This window comes from Neovison vison, chromosome 6 (assembly GCF_020171115.1).
Source record: "Neovison vison isolate M4711 chromosome 6, ASM_NN_V1, whole genome shotgun sequence".
In the NCBI taxonomy this organism is placed as follows: domain Eukaryota; kingdom Metazoa; phylum Chordata; class Mammalia; order Carnivora; family Mustelidae; genus Neogale; species Neogale vison.
This window is the reverse complement of record NC_058096.1, coordinates 60,042,682-60,061,182: the sequence shown is the minus strand read 5'-3', so window position 1 is coordinate 60,061,182 and position 18,501 is coordinate 60,042,682. Positions and strand designations below refer to the sequence as shown.

General features: G+C 36.5%; 1 protein-coding gene across 1 annotated transcript in view; it reads left to right on the top strand.

The window, feature by feature from the left end:
* CFAP44 (cilia and flagella associated protein 44) overlaps window positions 1–18,501 on the top strand; it is a 164,896-nt gene that overhangs the window by 129,960 nt on the left and 16,435 nt on the right. Inside the window, exons 26-28 of the mRNA XM_044251397.1 lie at window positions 9,641–10,141; window positions 12,100–12,303; window positions 13,249–13,444. Of these exons, the coding sequence (XP_044107332.1) occupies window positions 9,641–10,141; window positions 12,100–12,303; window positions 13,249–13,444 (901 nt within the window). The remainder of the gene's footprint in view (window positions 1–9,640; window positions 10,142–12,099; window positions 12,304–13,248; window positions 13,445–18,501) is intronic.

Here is an 18,501-nt window from a genome sequence, read left to right as displayed (position 1 = left end):
GTGTTCTTGCTTCATAGGTAGTAATCATACAGGTAAGTTTTGTAAGACTGCCTAGAAAAGTGTATTTTTTGAAGTATAATATTCAGTTGTTATGTTAGTTTCAGGTGTATAGTATAATGACCCAACATATCTATACATTACTCTGTGGTCAACACAGTGAGTGTTGTTATCATCTATTACTAAGCAACATTACTACTATCTTACTGACTATATTCTCAATGCTGTACTTTTCATCTCTGTGACTTATTTGTTTTCCAACTAGAGTTCTGAACTTCTCAATCCCAATGTATTTCACCCTTTCTCCAACACTATCTCTGGCAACCAGCAGTTCTCTGTATTTAAGAGTCTGTTTTTTTAATTGTTTCTTTTGTTTTGTTTCTTAAATTCCACAGGAGCGAAATCTTATGGTATTTGTCTTTCTCTGAGTTATTTCACTCAGCATAATATACTCTAGGATCATCCATGTTGTCACAAATGGCAGATCTTACCTTTTTAAAAAATTAGCATATAATATATTACTTGCTTCTGGGGTTCAGGTCTGTAAATCATTAGTCTTACACAATTCACATCACTTACCATAGCACATACCCTTCACAATGTCCATAATCCAGCCACCCTATCCCTCCCTCCCCACCTCCCAGAAACCCTCAGTTTGTTTCCTGAGATTAAGAGTCTCTTACAGTTGTCTCTGTCCCTGGTCCCATCTGTTTCATTCTTTCACTCCCTACCCCCCACAACCCCCCGCCCTGCCTCTCAAATTCCTCATATCAGAGAGATTATATGATAATTGCCTTTCTCTGATTGACTTATTTCAATTAGCACAACACCCTTTAGTTCCATACACATCATTGCAAATGTCAAGAGGTTGTTCTTTTTGATGGCTGCATAATATTCTACTGTATATGTATACAATCTCTTCTTTATCCATTCATCGGTTGATGGACATCTAGGTTCTTTCCACAGTTTGACTATTGTGGACATTGCTGCTATAAACATTCGGGTGCATGTATCCCTTTGGATCACTACATCTGTATCTTTAGGGTAAACACCAAATAGTGTGATTGGGTCATTAGGGTACTTCTGTTTTCAACTTTTTGAGGAGGCTTCATGCTGTTTTCCAAAGTGGCTGCACCAGCTTGCATTCCCACCATCAGTGCAGGAGGGTTCCCCTTTCTCTGCATCCTTGCCAACATCCTTGTCATTTCCTGACTAGTTAATTTTAGCCATTCTGACTGGAGCGAGGTGGTATCTCATTGTGGCTTTAATTTGTAATTCCCTGATGTCCGGTGATGTTGAACACATTTTCATGTGTCTGTTGGCCTTTTGGATGTCCTCTTTGCAGAAATGTCTGTTCATGTCTTCTGCCCATTTCTTGATTGGGTTTTGTTCTTCAGGTGTTGAGTTTGCTAAGTTCTTTGTAGATTTTGGATACTAGCCCTTTAAGTGATATGTCATTTGCAGATATCTTTTCCCATTCTGTCAGGTGTCTTTTGGTTTTGTTGACTGTGTGCTTTGCTGTGCAAAAGCTTTTGATCTTGATGAAGTCCCAATAGTTCACTTTTGCCCTTGCTTCTCTTGCCTTTGATGATATTTTTTTGATGATGATGAAGTTGTTGCAGCTGAGGTCGAAGAGGTTACTGCCTGTGTTCTCCTCAAGGATTTGATGGATTCCTATCTCACATTGAGGCCTTTCATCCATTTGGAGTCTATTTTTGTGTGTGGTGTAAGGAAATGGTCCAGTTTCATTCTTCTGCATGTGGCTGTCCAATTTTCCCAACACCATTTGTTGAAGACACTATCTGTTTTCCATTGGACATTTCTTTTCTGCTTTGTCAAAAATTAGTTAGCTGTAAGAATTAAGGGTCCATTCTGGGCTCTCTATTCTGTTCCATGGTCTATGTATCTGTTTTTGTGCCAGTACCATACTTTCTTGATGATGACAGCTTTGTAATAGAGCTTGAACTCTGGAATTGTGATGCTGCCAACTTTGGTTTTCTTTTCCAACATTCCTCTGGCTATTTGGGGTCTTTTCTGTTTCCATATAAATTTTAGGATTATTTGCTCCATTTCTTTGAAAAATGTTGATGGTATTTTGATAGGGATTGCATTATTTGTTCTTCCAGTCCATGAGCATGGAACGTTTTTCCATTTCTTTATGTCTTCCTCCATTTCTTTCATGAGTATTTTAGTTTTCTGAGTACAGATTCTTTGCCTCTTTGGTTAGGTTTATTCCTAGGTATTCTATGGTTCTGGGTGTATTTGTAAAGGGATTAACTCCTTAATTTCTCTTTCTTCTGTCTTGCTGTTGGTGTATAGAAAAGCAACTGATTTCTGTGCATTGATTTTATATCCTGACAATTTACTGAATTCCTGTATGAGTTCTAGCAGTTTTGTAGTGGAGTCTTCTGGGTTTTCCACATAACATATCATATCATCTTCAAAGAATGAGAGTTTGACTTCTTCCTTGCTGATTCAGATGGCTTTCATTTCTTTTTGTTGTCTGATTGCTGAGGCTAGGACTTCTAGTACTGTTTTGAATAGCAGTGGAGATAGTGGACAACCCTGCTTTGTTCCTGACCTTAGGGGAAAAGCTCTCAGATTTTCCCCACTGAGGATGATATTCACTGTGGGTTTTTCATAGATGGCTTTGATGATATTGAGGTATATACCTCCTATCCATACACTGTGAAGAGTTTTGATCAAGAAAGAATGCAGTACTTTGTCAAATGCTTTTTCAGCATCCATTGAGAGTATCATATGGTTCTTGTTCAGCATCCATTGAGAGTATCATATGGTTCTTGTTCTTTCTATTATTAATGTATTGTATCACATTGATTGGTTTGTGGATGTTGAACCAACCTTGCAACCCAAGAATAAATCCCACTTGGTTGTGCTGAGTAATCCTTTTCATGTACTGTTGGATCCTATTGGCTAGTATTTTGGTTAGAATTTTTGCATCCATTTTCATCAAGTATATTGGTCTGTAATTCTTCTTTTTGATGGGGTCTTTGTCTGGTTTGGGGATCAAGGTAATGCTGGCCTCATAAAATGAGTCTGGAAGTTTTCCTTCCATTTCTATTTTTTGGAACAGTTTCATGAGAATAGGAGTTAATTCTTCTTTAAATGTTTGGTAGAATTCCCCTAGGAAGCCATCTGGCCCTGGGCTCTTGTTTATTGGGAGATTTTTGATGACCGCTTCAATTTCCTTCCTGGTTATGCATCTGTTCAGGTCTTTTTTTCTCCCCAGTCCAGTTTTGGTAGTTTATATGTCTATAGGAATGCATCTATTTCTTCCAGATTGTTAAATTTGCTGGTGTATAGCTGCTCACAAAGTGTTCTTTATAATTGTTTGTATTTCTTTGGTGTTGGTTGTGATCTCTCCTCTTTCACTCATGATTTTATTAATTTGGGTCCTTTCTCTTTTCTTTTAGATAAGTCTGGCCAGGGGTTTATCAATCTTATGAATTCTTTCAGAGAACTAGCTCCTACTTTCACTGATCTGTTCTACTGTTCTTTTGGTTTCTATTTCATTGATTTCTGCTCTGTACTTTCGTATTTCTCTTCTGTGGGGTTTAGGCTTTCTTTGCTGCTCTTTCCCCAGCTCCTTTAGGTGTAGGGTTAGGTTGTGTTTGAGACCTTTCTTGTTTCTTGAGGTAGGCTTATATTCCAATATACTTTCCTCTCAGGACTGCCTTTATTGTGTCCCAAAGAACAGTTGTGTTTTCATTTCCATAATTTTTTTTCAATTTTTCTTTAATTTCCTGGTTGACCCATTCATTCTGTAGTAGGATGCTCTTTAACCTCCATATATTTGAGTTCTTTCCAACTTTCCTCTTGTGGTTGAGTTCTAGCTTCAGAGCATTGTGGTCTGAAAATATGCAGGGAATGATCCCAATCTTTTGGTACCAGTTGAGACCTGATTTGTGACCCAAGATATAATCTATTCTGGAGAATATTCCATGTGCACCAGAGAAAATGTGTATTCTGTTGTTTTTGGATGGAATGTTCTGAATATATCTGTGATGTCCATCTGGTCCAGTGTGTCATTTAAAGGCTTTATTTCCTTGTTGATCTTTTGCTTGGTTGATCTGTCCATTTCAGTGGTGGGGGGCGGTGTTAAAGTTCCCTACTATTGTATTATTGACAATGTGTTTCTTTGATTTTATTATTAATTGGTTTATATAATTGGCTGCTCCTAGGTTAGGGGCAGAGATATTTAAAATTGTTAGATCTTCTTGTTGGACATACCATTTAAGTATGTCATAGTGTCCTTCCTCATCTCTTATTATAGTCTTTGGCTTAAAATCTAATTTGTCTGATATAAGGATTGCCACCCCAGTTTCTTTTTATGTACATTAGCATGGTAAATTGTTTACCACTTCTTCACTGTAAATCTGGAGTTGTTTTGGGGTTTAAAATGAGTTTATTACAGACAGCCTTTTAAAAATATCCATTCTGATACACTGTGTCTTTTGATTGAGGCATTTAGTTCATTTACATTCAAAGTAACTACTGAAAGATATGAATTTAGTGCCATTGTATTGTCTGTAAGGTGACTGAGACTGTATATTGTCTCTGTTCCTTTCTGGTCTGTTACTTTTAGTCTCTCTCTTTGCTTAGAGGACCCCTTTAAAAATTTCCTATAGGGCTGGTTTGGTGTTTGCAAATTCTTTTAGTTTTTGTTTGTCCTGGAGACTTTTATCTTTATTTTTTTTTCTTTTTATCTTTTTATCTCTCCTTCTATTTTCAATATCAGCCTAGCTGGATATAATATTCCTGGATGCATCTTTTTCTCATTTAGTGCTCTGAATATATCATGCCAGTCCTTTCTGGCCTGCCAGGTCTCTGTGGATAGGTCTGCTGCTGATCTAATATATCTACTGTTGTATGTTACAAACCTCTTGTCTCAAGCCACTTTCAGGATTTTCTCTTTGTTACTGAGACTTGTAAGTTTTACTATTAGGTAATAGGTTGTTGACCTATTTTTATTGAATTTGAGGGGGTATCTCTGTGCCTCCTGGATTTTGATACTTGTTCCCTTCCCCAAATTAGGGAAATTCTCTGCTATAATTTGCTCCAATATACCTTCTGCCCTTCTCTCTCTTCCTTCTTCTGGGATCCCAATTATTCTAATATTGTTTCATCTTATGGTATCATTTATCCCTTGAATTCTCCCCTCAAGGTCCATTTGTTTATCTCTCTTTTTCTATGTAGATGAACTCCTGGGACCCAATGATATTAGTTCTCCTACTCTTCTGTCATCTTGCTCCTTTCTCAGATCTTATCCTTTTTATAGATGCATATTTCATTGTATGTATATACCACCTCTTCTTTATCCATTCATCCATGGATGGACATTAGGGTTGCTGCCATATTTTCGCTATTGTAAGTAATGCTGTAGTAAATATGGAGGTGTATATATCTTTTCAAATTAGTGTTTTTGTTTTCTTCAGATAAATACCCATAAGTAGTATTGTTGGATCATGTGATAGTTCTGTTGTTAATTTTTTGTGGAGCCTCCATGCCATTTTCCACAGTGGTGGTACCAATTTACATTCGCACCTGTGATGCATGATGATTTCTTTTTCTCCACATCCTTGCCAATACTTGTTATTTGTCTTTTTGATACTAGCCATTTGACAGATGTAAGGTGATATCTCATTGTAGTTTTGATTTGCATTTCCCTGATGATTAGTGATATTGAGCACCTTTTCATGTGTCTGTTGACCATTTGTATGTCTTCTTTGGAAATGTCTATTCAGGCCCTCTGCCCATTTTTTAATTGGATTGGTTTTTTTGTTTGTTTGTTTGTTTTTGGTGTTGAGTTGCATAAGTTCGTCATGTATTTTGGATGTTAACTCCGTATTGGATATATAATTTACAAATATCTCCTCCCATTCACTGGGTTGTCTCTTGATTTTGTTGACTGTTTCCTTTGTTCTACAAATCTTTTTATTTTGGTGTACTCCCAACAGTTTAGTGTTGATTTTGTTTCCCTTCTCTTAGGAGACCTATCTGCAAAGATATTTCTTTGGCTGATGTCAAAGAAATTATTGCCTATGCTTTCTTTTAGGAATTTTATGGTTTTAGGTCTCACATTTAGATCTATAATTAATTTCAAGTTCATTTTTGTGTATGGTATAAGAAAGTGGTCTAGTTTTATTCCTTTGCATGTAGCTGTCCAATTTTTCCAGCACCATTTGTTGAAGAGACTGTATTTCCCCCATTGTATGTTCCTGCCATTTTTGTTGTTGTTGTAGATTAATTGACCATATGAGCATGGGTTTATTTCTGGGTTTTCAATTCTGTTCATTGAGCTACATGTCTATTTTTGTACCAGTACCATACTGTTTTGATTACTACAGCCTTGTGGTATATCATGAAATCTGGGATTTTGATACCTCCAGTTTTGTTCTTTTGTCTTAAGATTGCTTTGGCTACTTGAGATCTTTTGTGGTTCCATACAATTTTTAGAATTATTTGTTGTAGTTCTGTGAAAAATGCTGTTGGTATTTTGATAGGTATTGCATTAGATTTGTAGATTGCTCTGGGTAGTATAGATATTTTTGAAAATATTAATCCTTCCAATTCATGAGCACAGAGGAGTGTCTTTCCATTTATTTGTGTTTTCCACAATTTGTTCTATCAGTATTTTATAGCTTTCAGAGTACAGATATTTCACTTCCTTGGTTAAGTTTATTCCTGGGTATTTTATTCTTGTTGGTGCAATTATAAATTGATTTCTTGGGCACCTGGGTGGCTCAGTTGGTTCAGCAACTACCTTTGGCTCAGGTCATGATCCTGGAGTCCCAGGATCAAGTCCCACATCAGGCCCTCTGCTCATCAGGGAGCTGGCTTCTTCCTCTGCCCCTCACCCCTTTCATGCTCTCTCTCTCTCTCAAATAAATAAAATCTTAAAAAAATAAATAAATTGATTTCTTATTTTCTCTATCTGCTACTTTGTTATTAGTGTATAGAAATGCAACAAATTCTTCTATATTAATTTTGTCTCGTGTAACTCTGCAGAATTACTTTACCAGTTCTAGTAGATTTTTGATGGTCTCTTTATGGTTTTTCCTATATATAGTATCTTGTCATCTACAAAGAGTGACAGTTTTACTTCTTCCTTGGATGGAAGTTAATATGGATGCCTTTTATTTCTTTTTCTTGTCTGATTGCTGTGGCTGGGACTTCTAGTACTATGTTGAGTGAAAGTGGTGAAAGTGGGCATCTCTGTCTTGTTACTGATCTCAGGAAAAGCTGTCAGTTTTTCACCATTTAGTAATGATATTAGCTGTGGGTTTTTCATATAAGGCCTTTATTATGTTGAGGCATGTTCTCTCTAAATCTTTGTTGGGAGCTTTTTTTTTTTTCATGAATAGATGTTGAATTTTGTCAAATGTTTTCTCTGGATCTATTAGGATGATTATATAGTTTTCATTCTTTCTCTGGTTAATGGTATATATGACATCGATTGATTTGTGAATATTGAACCACACTTGCACCCCTGGAATAAATCCTACCTGATTGTGGTAAATAGTTTTTTCAATGTATTGTTGATTTTGGTTTGCTAGTATCTTATTGATTTTTGCATCTATGTTCATCAGACAAGTTGGCCTATAGTGGCTTTGTTGGTTTCAATACCAGGGTAATGCTGGTATTACCAATACCATATTACCAATTCTAGCATATTGCCAATGCTAGAATGTACCTGGAAGCTTTCCTTCCTATTATATTTTTTGGAAGAGTTTGAAAAGAATAGGTATTAATTCTTTAAATGTTTGGTAAAATTCACCTGTGAGTCTACTTGGTCTTGGACTTTCGTTTTTTTTGGAAATTTTTTGATTACTGATTCAATCTCATTGCTAATAATTCATCTGTTCAGATTTTCTATTCCTTATTCAACTTTATAAGTTTATATGCTTCTAGGAATTTTATTACTTTCTTCTAGTTTGTCCAATTTGTTGACATATAATTTTCCACAATATTTTCTTATAATTTTTTTGTATTTCTGTGGAGTCAGTTGTCATTTCTCCTTCATTTCTGGTTATATTTATTGAGTCTTCTCCTTTTTTCTTGACGAGTCTAGCTAAAAGTGTATTAATTTTATTTTTTAAGAAACAGCTCCTTGTTTCATTGATCTTTTATTTTTTGTTGTTATTGTTTGTTTATTTCTATTTCATTTATTTCTGCTCTAAGCTTAATTATTTCATTCATTCTACTAGCTTTGGGCTTTTTTTGGTTCTTTTTCTAGCTCTTTTAGGTGTAAAATTAGGTTGTTTATTTAAGCTTTTTCTTATTTCTTGAGTAGGCCTGTATACTATAAAATTCCTTCTTAGAACTGCTTTTACTGCATTCCAAAGATTTTGGACTGTTTTTTCCTTTCCTTTCCTTTCCTTTCCTTTCCTTTCCTTTTCTTTTCTTTCTCTCTCTTTTTCTCTTTCTTTCTTTCTTTTTCCTGCCTCTTTGGGGGTCTCACTCAACCCATTCATTGTTGAGTAGCATGTTTTTAACCTCCATGTGTTTGTGTTCTTTCCTCACAATTGATTTTTACTTTTCTACCATTGTGGTCCAAACAGATGCATGATATGATTTCCATCTTTTTGAATTATTGAGACTTGTTTTGTGGCTTAACATGTGATCCATCCTGGAGAATATTGCATGTGAACTTGAAAAGATTGTGTATGCCATTTTTGGATGGAATATTTTATATATATCTGTTAGGTCCATCTGGTCCTAAAGTGTCATTCAAAGCCACTATCTCCTTGTTAATTTTTTATCTGGGTGATGTATGCACTGATGTAAGTGGGATGTTAAAATCCCCTACTACTATAGTACTACTGTCAGTTTGGAGAAGTGCTTTTGATCCTTTTTTGTAAACCTGTATATTTAGGCAAAGTAACTCTTAATAGCCTTTGGACCACCTCGTTGCCTAATTGTACACAGGATTAGGGTTGCTTTTACCTATAGGCTCTGGGAAGAGCATTTTGGAAACAGCTGTTAATGAGGAAACAATGGGCCACTATGGCTCCTGTGGCTTGAGGCAGGGGGCATAGTTTGGCTTAGATAAATGGAAAAGGAACTGAGAAAGTGTCCTGTAATCTGTTGGTGTTCATGATATAGAAATTCAAGATCATGAGAGTCCCTGCACAAGAAGTAACAGGAAGAATATGGGCAAAATGCAGAATAAAATTAGGCTAAACTTTAGTTTGGCCCTAAGTGGGCAACCCTAAATGTGTCTAAGCCAGTCGAACTGGAGTCTCCATCAGGGATAAGCAGTTACATATATATGTTCCTCACTAAAGAATGACCTTCCCCTCTCTAGGCTCTGGCTGAGTACAAAACTTCAGGAAGGACTTCCCCCTCATTGGTCAGAAGAGGAGAGCAGAACTGCGTCCTATGAGCCAGCTGAGGGATACCAGAGGTCACAACCATACTGTCTTCTTCTTTTGGAGAAGATCAATGGGAAACAGCCTAAAAGCTAGAGAAAAGAGTAACTTAGTAGTGAATAGAAATGGTCAGATAAATTTTTTTTCTTGGATTTTTGCTAGGCATACATACCAGTTAAAGGACAAAAATATTTCAAATCATCCTTTGTGAATGGGTTCTCATTTTGTTTTCTTCTATTCTTTTTATCAAGGCCCACTCAAAGAAAAAGAACATGAACAAATGTATCCTCTCTCTTCGAGACCTTAAAGTGGCTGTCATTGAGGAAATACAGTGCCTGGTTCAGGAACTGAAGAGTATCCAATCAACTCTTCATGTGTCTAAGCACATTCCTATTCCCCAAGTCCCCCAGATACTCCCGGAAGAAGTTCCAGAAAAGAGATTTCAGTATGATGAGGAAACTCTCCTAAATTTTAAGCGACAGCAGATCAAGATTCAGGATGAAACGTCCTCCCAGCTGGAAAAGGGAGAGTCTGCTATCTCAGGTGGAGGATTCCTCAGACTCTCTTCTAGAAAGGACAGTGATTTGACGACAAGAGATTCATTGTCTAGATCATCGAAGGCATCATCATTCAGTGTAGATGCTGTGAAGTTTTTGGAATTTGAAAAAGCAGATCCAATTGATATAGAGCTGGAAGTTATGAAAAGGGATGAGATTAAACATTTGTACATGCAACAGTATTTAACTAACAGGGTAAGGGTGACACTGCCTTTTTAAAGCTGAAAGAGGGGAGAGCAGGGAAGAACTAGATATACTTTCTTATTTATTGGTCTAAATTTTCTCTACAATAAACTTTCCCAAGCCCCGACTGGCCCACAACTCACTGAAGGTTTAGCTTCCTCCCCATCCCTGGCCTTCTGTTAATTATTGTGCTCTGCCCAAAAACTTTAGAGCTTTTAAATGTTTTGCTTTGGCAAAGCTAGGAATTAAGGGCAAATCCATGTTATTTGGCATCTAACTGAAGTCTCAGTAAAGGGGAAATGATGGAGCAGCTTTCAGATGATGGATGGCACATAATTTAAAAATCTTCTGGAGAAAATGGGGCACCCTCTGTTTTTTCACATCCTCCTCTTTCCCTAAGGTGTGATTTGTCTCATCAGTGGGAGTGTTCATGGTGATGACCAGCTTCAAAACTGTTCTGGAGCTGGAACGGCACCTATTTTTATTTCTAGGAAACCAGACCAGGTTGGGGCCAGTTGTACAGGAGGTGCTCTGAATCCAGAAGGAAAAGGACCTTTGCTGGATAGATGGCTCCTTGCTGCCAGCCGTGTAGAATTCCCTTCCTGCAGTGTCTATCCTGCTCCACCCTGAGAAGGCACCTCATAAAACTCCCCAGACAAGGGCGCCTGGATGGCTCAGTGGGTTAAAGCCTCTGCCTTCGGCTCAGGTCATGATCCCAGAGTCCTGGGATCGAGCCCCGCATCGGGCTCTTTGCTCCGTAGGGAGCCTGCTTCCTCCCCTCTCTCTCTCTGTCTGCCTCTCTGCCTACTTGTGGTTTCTCTCTCTGTGTCAAATAAATAAAAATCTTAAAAAACAAAACAAAACAAAAAAAACTCCCCAAACGTATTCTTCACTCATTGTCTCTACTTTGTCCAGCCCTGCTTTCTCTTTCTTCCTGCTTCTCCCCACTCCCATTCCCCACCCCCATTCTGAATTTTGTATTTGTTTTTTCCTTTGTTATTTCCTCCCACCTGCAATGGTTTGCTTTCAGTTGTGAGTCATCATGTGAAACTCAACCCAGTTCCAAAACTTCTCCAGAATCTTCTGTCCACATTACATATTCTTCTTTGGTCTGAACTCCAATTCCACCTAGCAGCAACTCATTTTCCACTTCTCTTTCTTGCTGTTTTATGTTTATTGGTTTTTTAAATTGAAGAATAACTAAATGTAGTGTTATATTAGTTTCTGGTATACAATATAATGATTCAGCAATTCTGTATATCACTCAGGGCTCATATGTGTTAGTTTTGTCTTGAAAATTAAATTACACAGTTCTTGAGAGAAGGGCCACACATAATCATCTTTGGTTTTCCTGCAGTGTCTGGAAAATGCCAGATACATAGTAGATATTAGTAAAAATTTTGAAAAATTTTGAAAATCAGAGCATAACTGAGCCTTTAAAATCATTGGGATGTCTGTGGAAGAAGGTCTAGACCGGGTCTTGGGATATTTCATTCTTATCCCAGCTCTGTTGCAAATTAAATCACCTTTTGAAATGTTTGAAAATTTTTAAAATAAGTTGAGGAGAATATGTAGTGCTTCCTGTATGAAAGGAAATGTAGAGATACTATGGGGTGAAGTGGAGGCAGATAGAAATCCTATGCGCAAGGAACTCCTAGTCTCTGATTTAAACCATATAGTACAGCTAGAAGAGCATTCTCCATTGATGGCTTAATCATGGCCAAGAAATAGCTGGAAGGACTATAGTTACAGAATCCCTACTGCTTAATAAATTTATATAAATTTTGTAATATTGATAAATTGATTTCTAGGACTACACATACACATGAGCCCATATAATTCCTTCTCCATGATAACAGAATAATGAGAAAATGCCTTTACTTAAACAAATTAGGAATGTTAGATGGTTTTAAAAGTACAGTTACTTGTTCTTAACTTCTAACATACAGTCAAATCTTTTTCCACCTCAGATCAAAGAACTGATAGTCACTTTTGATGCAGAACTCCATCTTCTGAGACATCAGAAACTGAAACTAGATACTCAGATGAAATTATCTGACCTTCACCATGTCACATTATTTCAAGAAATGCTTCTCCTCAAGAATTTTGAAAAACAGGAGAACATACTTCAAGAGCGTGTTAATTCATTAGACAAAGAAGAACAGGATATGCAGGTATGAATGGGCAGGAGAATGCTTGCTGGCTATATCCTTTAGGTACAGAGGGGACCTGTACTCTGTTTCTTTGTTTCCTTCTTCATCTTCTCAACTTAATTTCTCCTGTTGTTCTAGTCCTCCTCTCTTTTATCCCTCCTCCTCTCCGACCCCTACGCCCCTCTTACTCCTGCTTGCTCGGCTTTTGGTATTCTTGGTCAGAGAGAAGTGAATCAGACTTTACAATGAATTTGATCTGATGTTTTGTATGATAGGAAAATAAGTTTTCAAAATTGAGACTTCTATTTAGTTTACAAATTTCAAAATCTATTTTTATGGTCACTAGCTAACATGTAAAGTTGAGTTTTGATTATATGTTATCCTTATGAACATACTTGGAAAAGAAGTTGACTAGTTTCTCAAATATGGTAACTAGTTTCATGGTAATATATAATTGAGTATCATAGAAAGTAAGTGTCTTTGTTTGTTATGTATATGTTAAATTTAAAGAGATAAATGATACCATCCAACTTTTGTCTTAAAGGAAGAAAGATTAAATCAAATAGATATTACATACTGAATAGTAACATCATTTTTAAGGTAAAACTGCTGCACTAAGAGATGAGATGTCTTTTTGTTTCAGTTGTCACATATTCATATGAAAAACATCTTTTGTTTTTGAGACCACACATGCAAAAATAATAGCTGACATTAAAAATTTCACTTAATTTAGATTTTTTGAGGAAGCTAAACACTAGGAAAATGATCTTATCTGATTTTTACCAGAGAATTATAAAATTTTAACCAAATAAATGGATGGCTCTGCAAACATCGGAAGTGTAAACTTCTGTGGAAAAGATTAAAAAAAAAATGTTTGTGAACTATAACCTTACATTGCAATATACAGTGTTCTCTGAACCTGGTTTATCAGAAATACTTTCACTTATTCTTGGTTTTGTTCCTTAGTGGAAAATAAATGAAACTCTTAAAGAGATGGAAGAGAAAAAGAATGAAATTGCCAAGCTCCAGGACCAAGAAAAAGCACTCTATGCTGGCTTCCAAGCAGCCGTTGGAGAAAACAATAAATTTGCTAATTTCCTAACGAAGGTCCTAAAGAAGAGAATTAAGCGGGTGAAGAAAAAGGAGGTTGAAGGAGATGCCGGTTTGAATTTCTTTTTAACATATGATCCTATTTTTTCTCATTAACATGAAATAGAGAAATAACTAATGACATGTTTGACACCTTTTGTTCCTACAACACAGACAATTAGAGGTTCTGTGGACTTGAAAGGGAGAGGATATAAATCTGTAGGTCTCTAACCCTATGGAATTAATTTGTGTGTGTGTATCTGGTTTGAGACAGCTTAAGGTAGTTTCATATAACAAGGACATCTTCTCTTGTGTTTATTTGCCAAATGAATGTTATCTTGGGTAAAATATCTCTTCATGTCTTTTAGCCATGTTTGAATAGGAGTTTTTGCTTTTGTCCTCTTGAGGTTTAAGCATCCTTTGTATAGTCTAGGCCCTAGTCCTATATCAGATAGGTGCTTTGCAAATATTTTCTTCCATTGTATAGCTTGTTTTTTTTATTCCCTCAACATGGTCTTTCACAGAGCAAAAGGTTTGATTTTTGTTGAGGTCCAATTTATCAGGTGTGTTTTTGTTTTTGTTTTAGATCTTGCTTTGGTGTCAAAAGTTTAAGAACTCTTTGCCTAGCCCTAGGATCTAAAGATTTTCTCCTATTTATTTCTAAAAGTTTTATAGTTTTACATTAAAGTCTGTAATCCATTTGGGCTTAATTTTAAATAAGGTGTGAGACTTAGGTCAAGGTTTTTTCCCCCCTCCTATGAATTTCTAATTGCTCTAGCATCATTTGTTTCAAAAGTTGTCTTTCTCCCATTGAACTGCTTATGATCTTGGTCAGAAACCAGTTGGGCATATTTGTGTGGATCTGTTTCTGGGTGTTCTATTCTGCTGATCTGTTTGTCTAGCTCCCCACCAAAACTATAGTCTTAATTACGGAAACCATTGAGTTCTAAAGTCAGGTCAACTAATTCCTCCCATTTTACTCTTCTTTTTCAGAATTGTTTCAGTAATCTATTTCCTTTATCTTTCTATATTTTAGAATATTTTTTGTATCTACAAAAAAGCTTATTGAAATTTTGATAGAAATTTTGTTGAACTTTTGTGTCATTGTGAGGAGAATCTGCATTTTTGTTGGGTTCCTATGAGTGAACACAGTATGCATTTAGAGCTTTGATTTCTTTTATCAGCATTGTGTCATTTTTAACATTTTCATGTTTTGTTCAATTTATACCCAAGTATCTCCCTTTTTTAAGTGACTTTATTTTTATTTATTTATTTATTTTTCTGACAAAGAGTGAGCAAGTTAGTGGGGAAGGACAGAGGAAGAGGGAGGGAGATATTGTTAAGCAGACTCACTGCTGAGCACTGAGCTTGATGTTGGCGCTTGATCTCACCACCGTGAGTTCAAGACCTGAGCTGAGGGGTGCCTGGGTGGCTTAGTGGTTAAGCCTCTGCCTTCGGCTCAGGTCATGATCTCAGGGTCCCGGGATCGAGTTCTACATCGGGCTGTCTGCTCAGTGGGGAGCCTGCTTCCTCCTCTCTCTCTCTCTGCCTGCCTCTCTGCCTACTTGGGATCGCTGTCAAATAAATAAAATAAATCTTAAAAAAAAAAAAAAAGACCTGAGCTGAAATCAAGAATCGGACACTTAACCAACAGATCCACCCAGGGGCCTCTTAAGTGACTTTTAATGCTTTTTTTTTGGTAGTAGAAATATTTTATTAAAATATCACACAAAGGGCACCTGGGTGGCTCAGTCAGTTTAGTGTCTTCCTTCAGCTTAGGTTGTGATCTCAGGATCCTGGGATCAAATACCATGTTGGGCCTTGCTCAGTGGGGAGTCTGCTTCTCACTCCCCTTCTCTCTCTCACTCTCACTTAAATAAATAAATAAATAAATAAATCTTTAAAAAATTCTCACACAAAATCCTAGAAAATGAAATAAGTGGCATACTAATCCACTGAGCCACCCAGGTGCCCTTGTTTAATGGTTTAATGGTTGAGCATACGGTCTTAGTGTATGTTCTTTCGGTACTTGCAAAGAATGTATATTCTGCTGTTTCAGGTTAAGCCTTCTATTACTGTCCATTGAATCCTATTGGTTAATGATGCTCTGCAGCTCTTCTAAGGTAGTCTTGCTGATTTTTTGTATAGTTCCAATCAAATGTTGAGAGAGGGGATGTTAAAGTCTCCAAATATAATCATGGATTTATCTATTTCTCCTTTCATTTCTGTTAGTTTTTGCTTCCATATTTCACAGCTTTGTTTTATGAATACACATTCAGGACTACTATGTCCTCTTGATAGATGGAGAATTTTACCATTACATAAAGTCTTTCTCTGTCCAGAGTAATTTTCTTTGCTCTGAAGTCTACTTTATCTGATGTTAATATAGCCACTCCTGTCTGGCTCTGATTAATGTTTACATGGTATTTCTTCCACTCCCTTTACTTTCAACTTAACTATGTTATATGAGAAGTGAATTTCTAGTAGACAGCACACTGTTAATGTTTTTTTATCTATTCTTTGTCTTTTAATTGGTGTACTTAAACCATTTACATTTAATATATTTGGGCTTAAGTCTGCCATTTATTTATTTTTTTTTAATTCTCTCTGCTTTCTATCTTCTACATTTTCCTATGTTCCTGTGTGTTACTTGGACAATTTTTAGAATTCCATTTTAGTTTTTTCTAGTCTTTTTTTTTTAAACTTTTTTTATTTGACAGACAGAGATCACAAGTAGGCAGAGAGGCAGGCAGAGAGAGGGAGGGAGAGGCAGGCTCCCTGCTGAGCAGAGAACCCAATGCAGGGCTCGATCTCAGGATCCTGAGATCATGACCTGAGCCGAAGGCAGGGGCTTAACCCACTCAGCCACCCAGGCACCCCAGTTTTTTCTAGTCTTTTGAGTGTATCGCTTTGCATAGCTTTTTTGTGGTTACTTTATAAATTACATTATATGTACATAATTTATTCTAGACCTCCAGTGTTATCATTTTACCAGTTTAAGTCAAGTATAGAATCCTCATCTGCCTTTATATTCCTTTATCACCTCCATTTGTAATATAACTGTCTTGAACAGTTCCTCTACATACATCTAGAACCACATCAGACAATATTATAACTTTTGCTTCAATCACCAAACATAATTTAAACATTCAAAAGGAGGTATTTTCTTACATATCTATCTATCTATCTATATATTTATATTAACCTATATTTTTGCTTACCTTGCTAGTTTTTCCTTGATGATGTTCCAGATTTCCTTTTTTAAAAAATTATTTCCCTTCTGTTTAGAGAATTTCCTTTGTCTATTCTTTTAGGGAAGGTATAATAGTGGCAAGTTTTTTTAATTTTCCCTTAATCTGAAAATGTCTTGAATTCCTATTTCAGAAAGACATTTTCATTGGGTATAGGATACTAGGTTGACTATTTCTTTCTTTCAGGATTTAAAAAATATTGTGCTACTTCCATCTGGCCTCTATGGATTCTGATAAGAAATCCTCTGATATTCAAACTATTCACCTCCCAAAGTGCCATATCACTTCTCTCACAACTGTTAAGTCTTTTCGTCTTTAGTTTCCAGACATTTTACTATGATGTGTCTTGGAGTAGATTCTTGGGATTCATACCAATGAAGGTTCACTCCTTTAATCTCTCAGCTTATGTCTTTTGCCAAATTTGAGAAGTTTTCAGTCATTATTTCTTCTAGTGCTTTTTTTCTTTTTAAGATTTTATTATTTATTTGACAGAGATCATAAGTAGGCACAGAGGCAGGTAGAGAGAGAGGAAGGGAAGCAGGCTCCCTGTTCAGCAGAGAGCCCGATGTGGGGCTTGCTCCAGGACCCTGGGGTCATGAACTGAACTGAAGGCAGAGGCTTTAACCCACTGAGCCATCCATGTGCCCCTTCAGGTGCTTTTAAGAAACTTCTCTTCCATCAGTCCTTTTGGGACTCACGTTATAAATGTTTGACCTTTCATTATAGTCCCATAGGTCCCTGAGGCTCTGAGGTTTGGGGTTTGTTTTTCAGGTTTTTTCCCCTCCTTTTCTAAACTGGATAATTTTATTGTTCTGTCCTCATGTTTACAGGTGCTTTCCTCTATTCCCCTCTGTTCTGTTGTTGAGCCCATCTATTGAGTTTTTTATCTAGTTATTGTATTTTCAGTTCTAACATTTCTATTTAGTTCTTCTTTGTATCCTTTTTTTCTGATATTTTTTATTTCTTTGAACAGACTTTGTATTTTTAATTTGCTTAAAGTGTGTTCATAATTGGTTTTTGAGACATTTTAATCCTAGCCACTTCTTTATTGGTTATTTGGCTAGAGAGGGTAGGCTATGGTTAGGTTGTTTTATGTCCATATCTGCTGGTGTTTTCAGGTTGTTGACTTACTCATTTCTAAGTCTGAGATCTAGGAGGCAAAAAGAAGGTCCAAAAAATTCACCACAGTGTTGTTCCTCAGCTTCTGAGTTTCATATTTAGTCTGCTTTCTCTCCATTTTTCCGACTCTTATGTTTGTTCAACATATAATATGCAGGTTTTAGCTATATTTTGCAGGCCAGATAAGAACAAAATAGATCTAATTTGTCTTCCCCAAAGCAGAAATCTATGTAGGAATTTTAAAGTCTAATTTTAGACTTTGGAGATTTATTTCATAAGGTAGTACAGACCACTCAAAGTAATTTTAATAGAGATCTTAAATTTAAGAAATCTAAACAGTATAAGATTCATCTCTTATTTCTAATTTAATGTTCTGTAAAATAGAAATTGCCAATTGGTGATTTATGGTTCACAGATGGCTTCAATGTGTTTTAAAAGAAAGTGGGGTAGAGCTGTGTGGAAGAGGTCTATAATCCCTTATGTGGAATTCTTGGGGGCAGATGTGTTTTAGTATTTTTTATATTTCTTATATTTTATAAAAGACATTATATATGACACTGGTTTTTTTTTAAAGATTTTATTTATTTATTTGACAGAGAGAGATCACAAGTAGGCAGAGAGGCAGGCAGAGAGAGAGAGGAGGAAGCAGGCTCCCTGCTGAGCAGAGAGCCTGATGCAGGACTCAATCCCAGGACCCTGAGATCATGACCTGAGCCGAAGACAGCGGCTTAACCCACTGAGCCACCCAGGCGCCCTATAT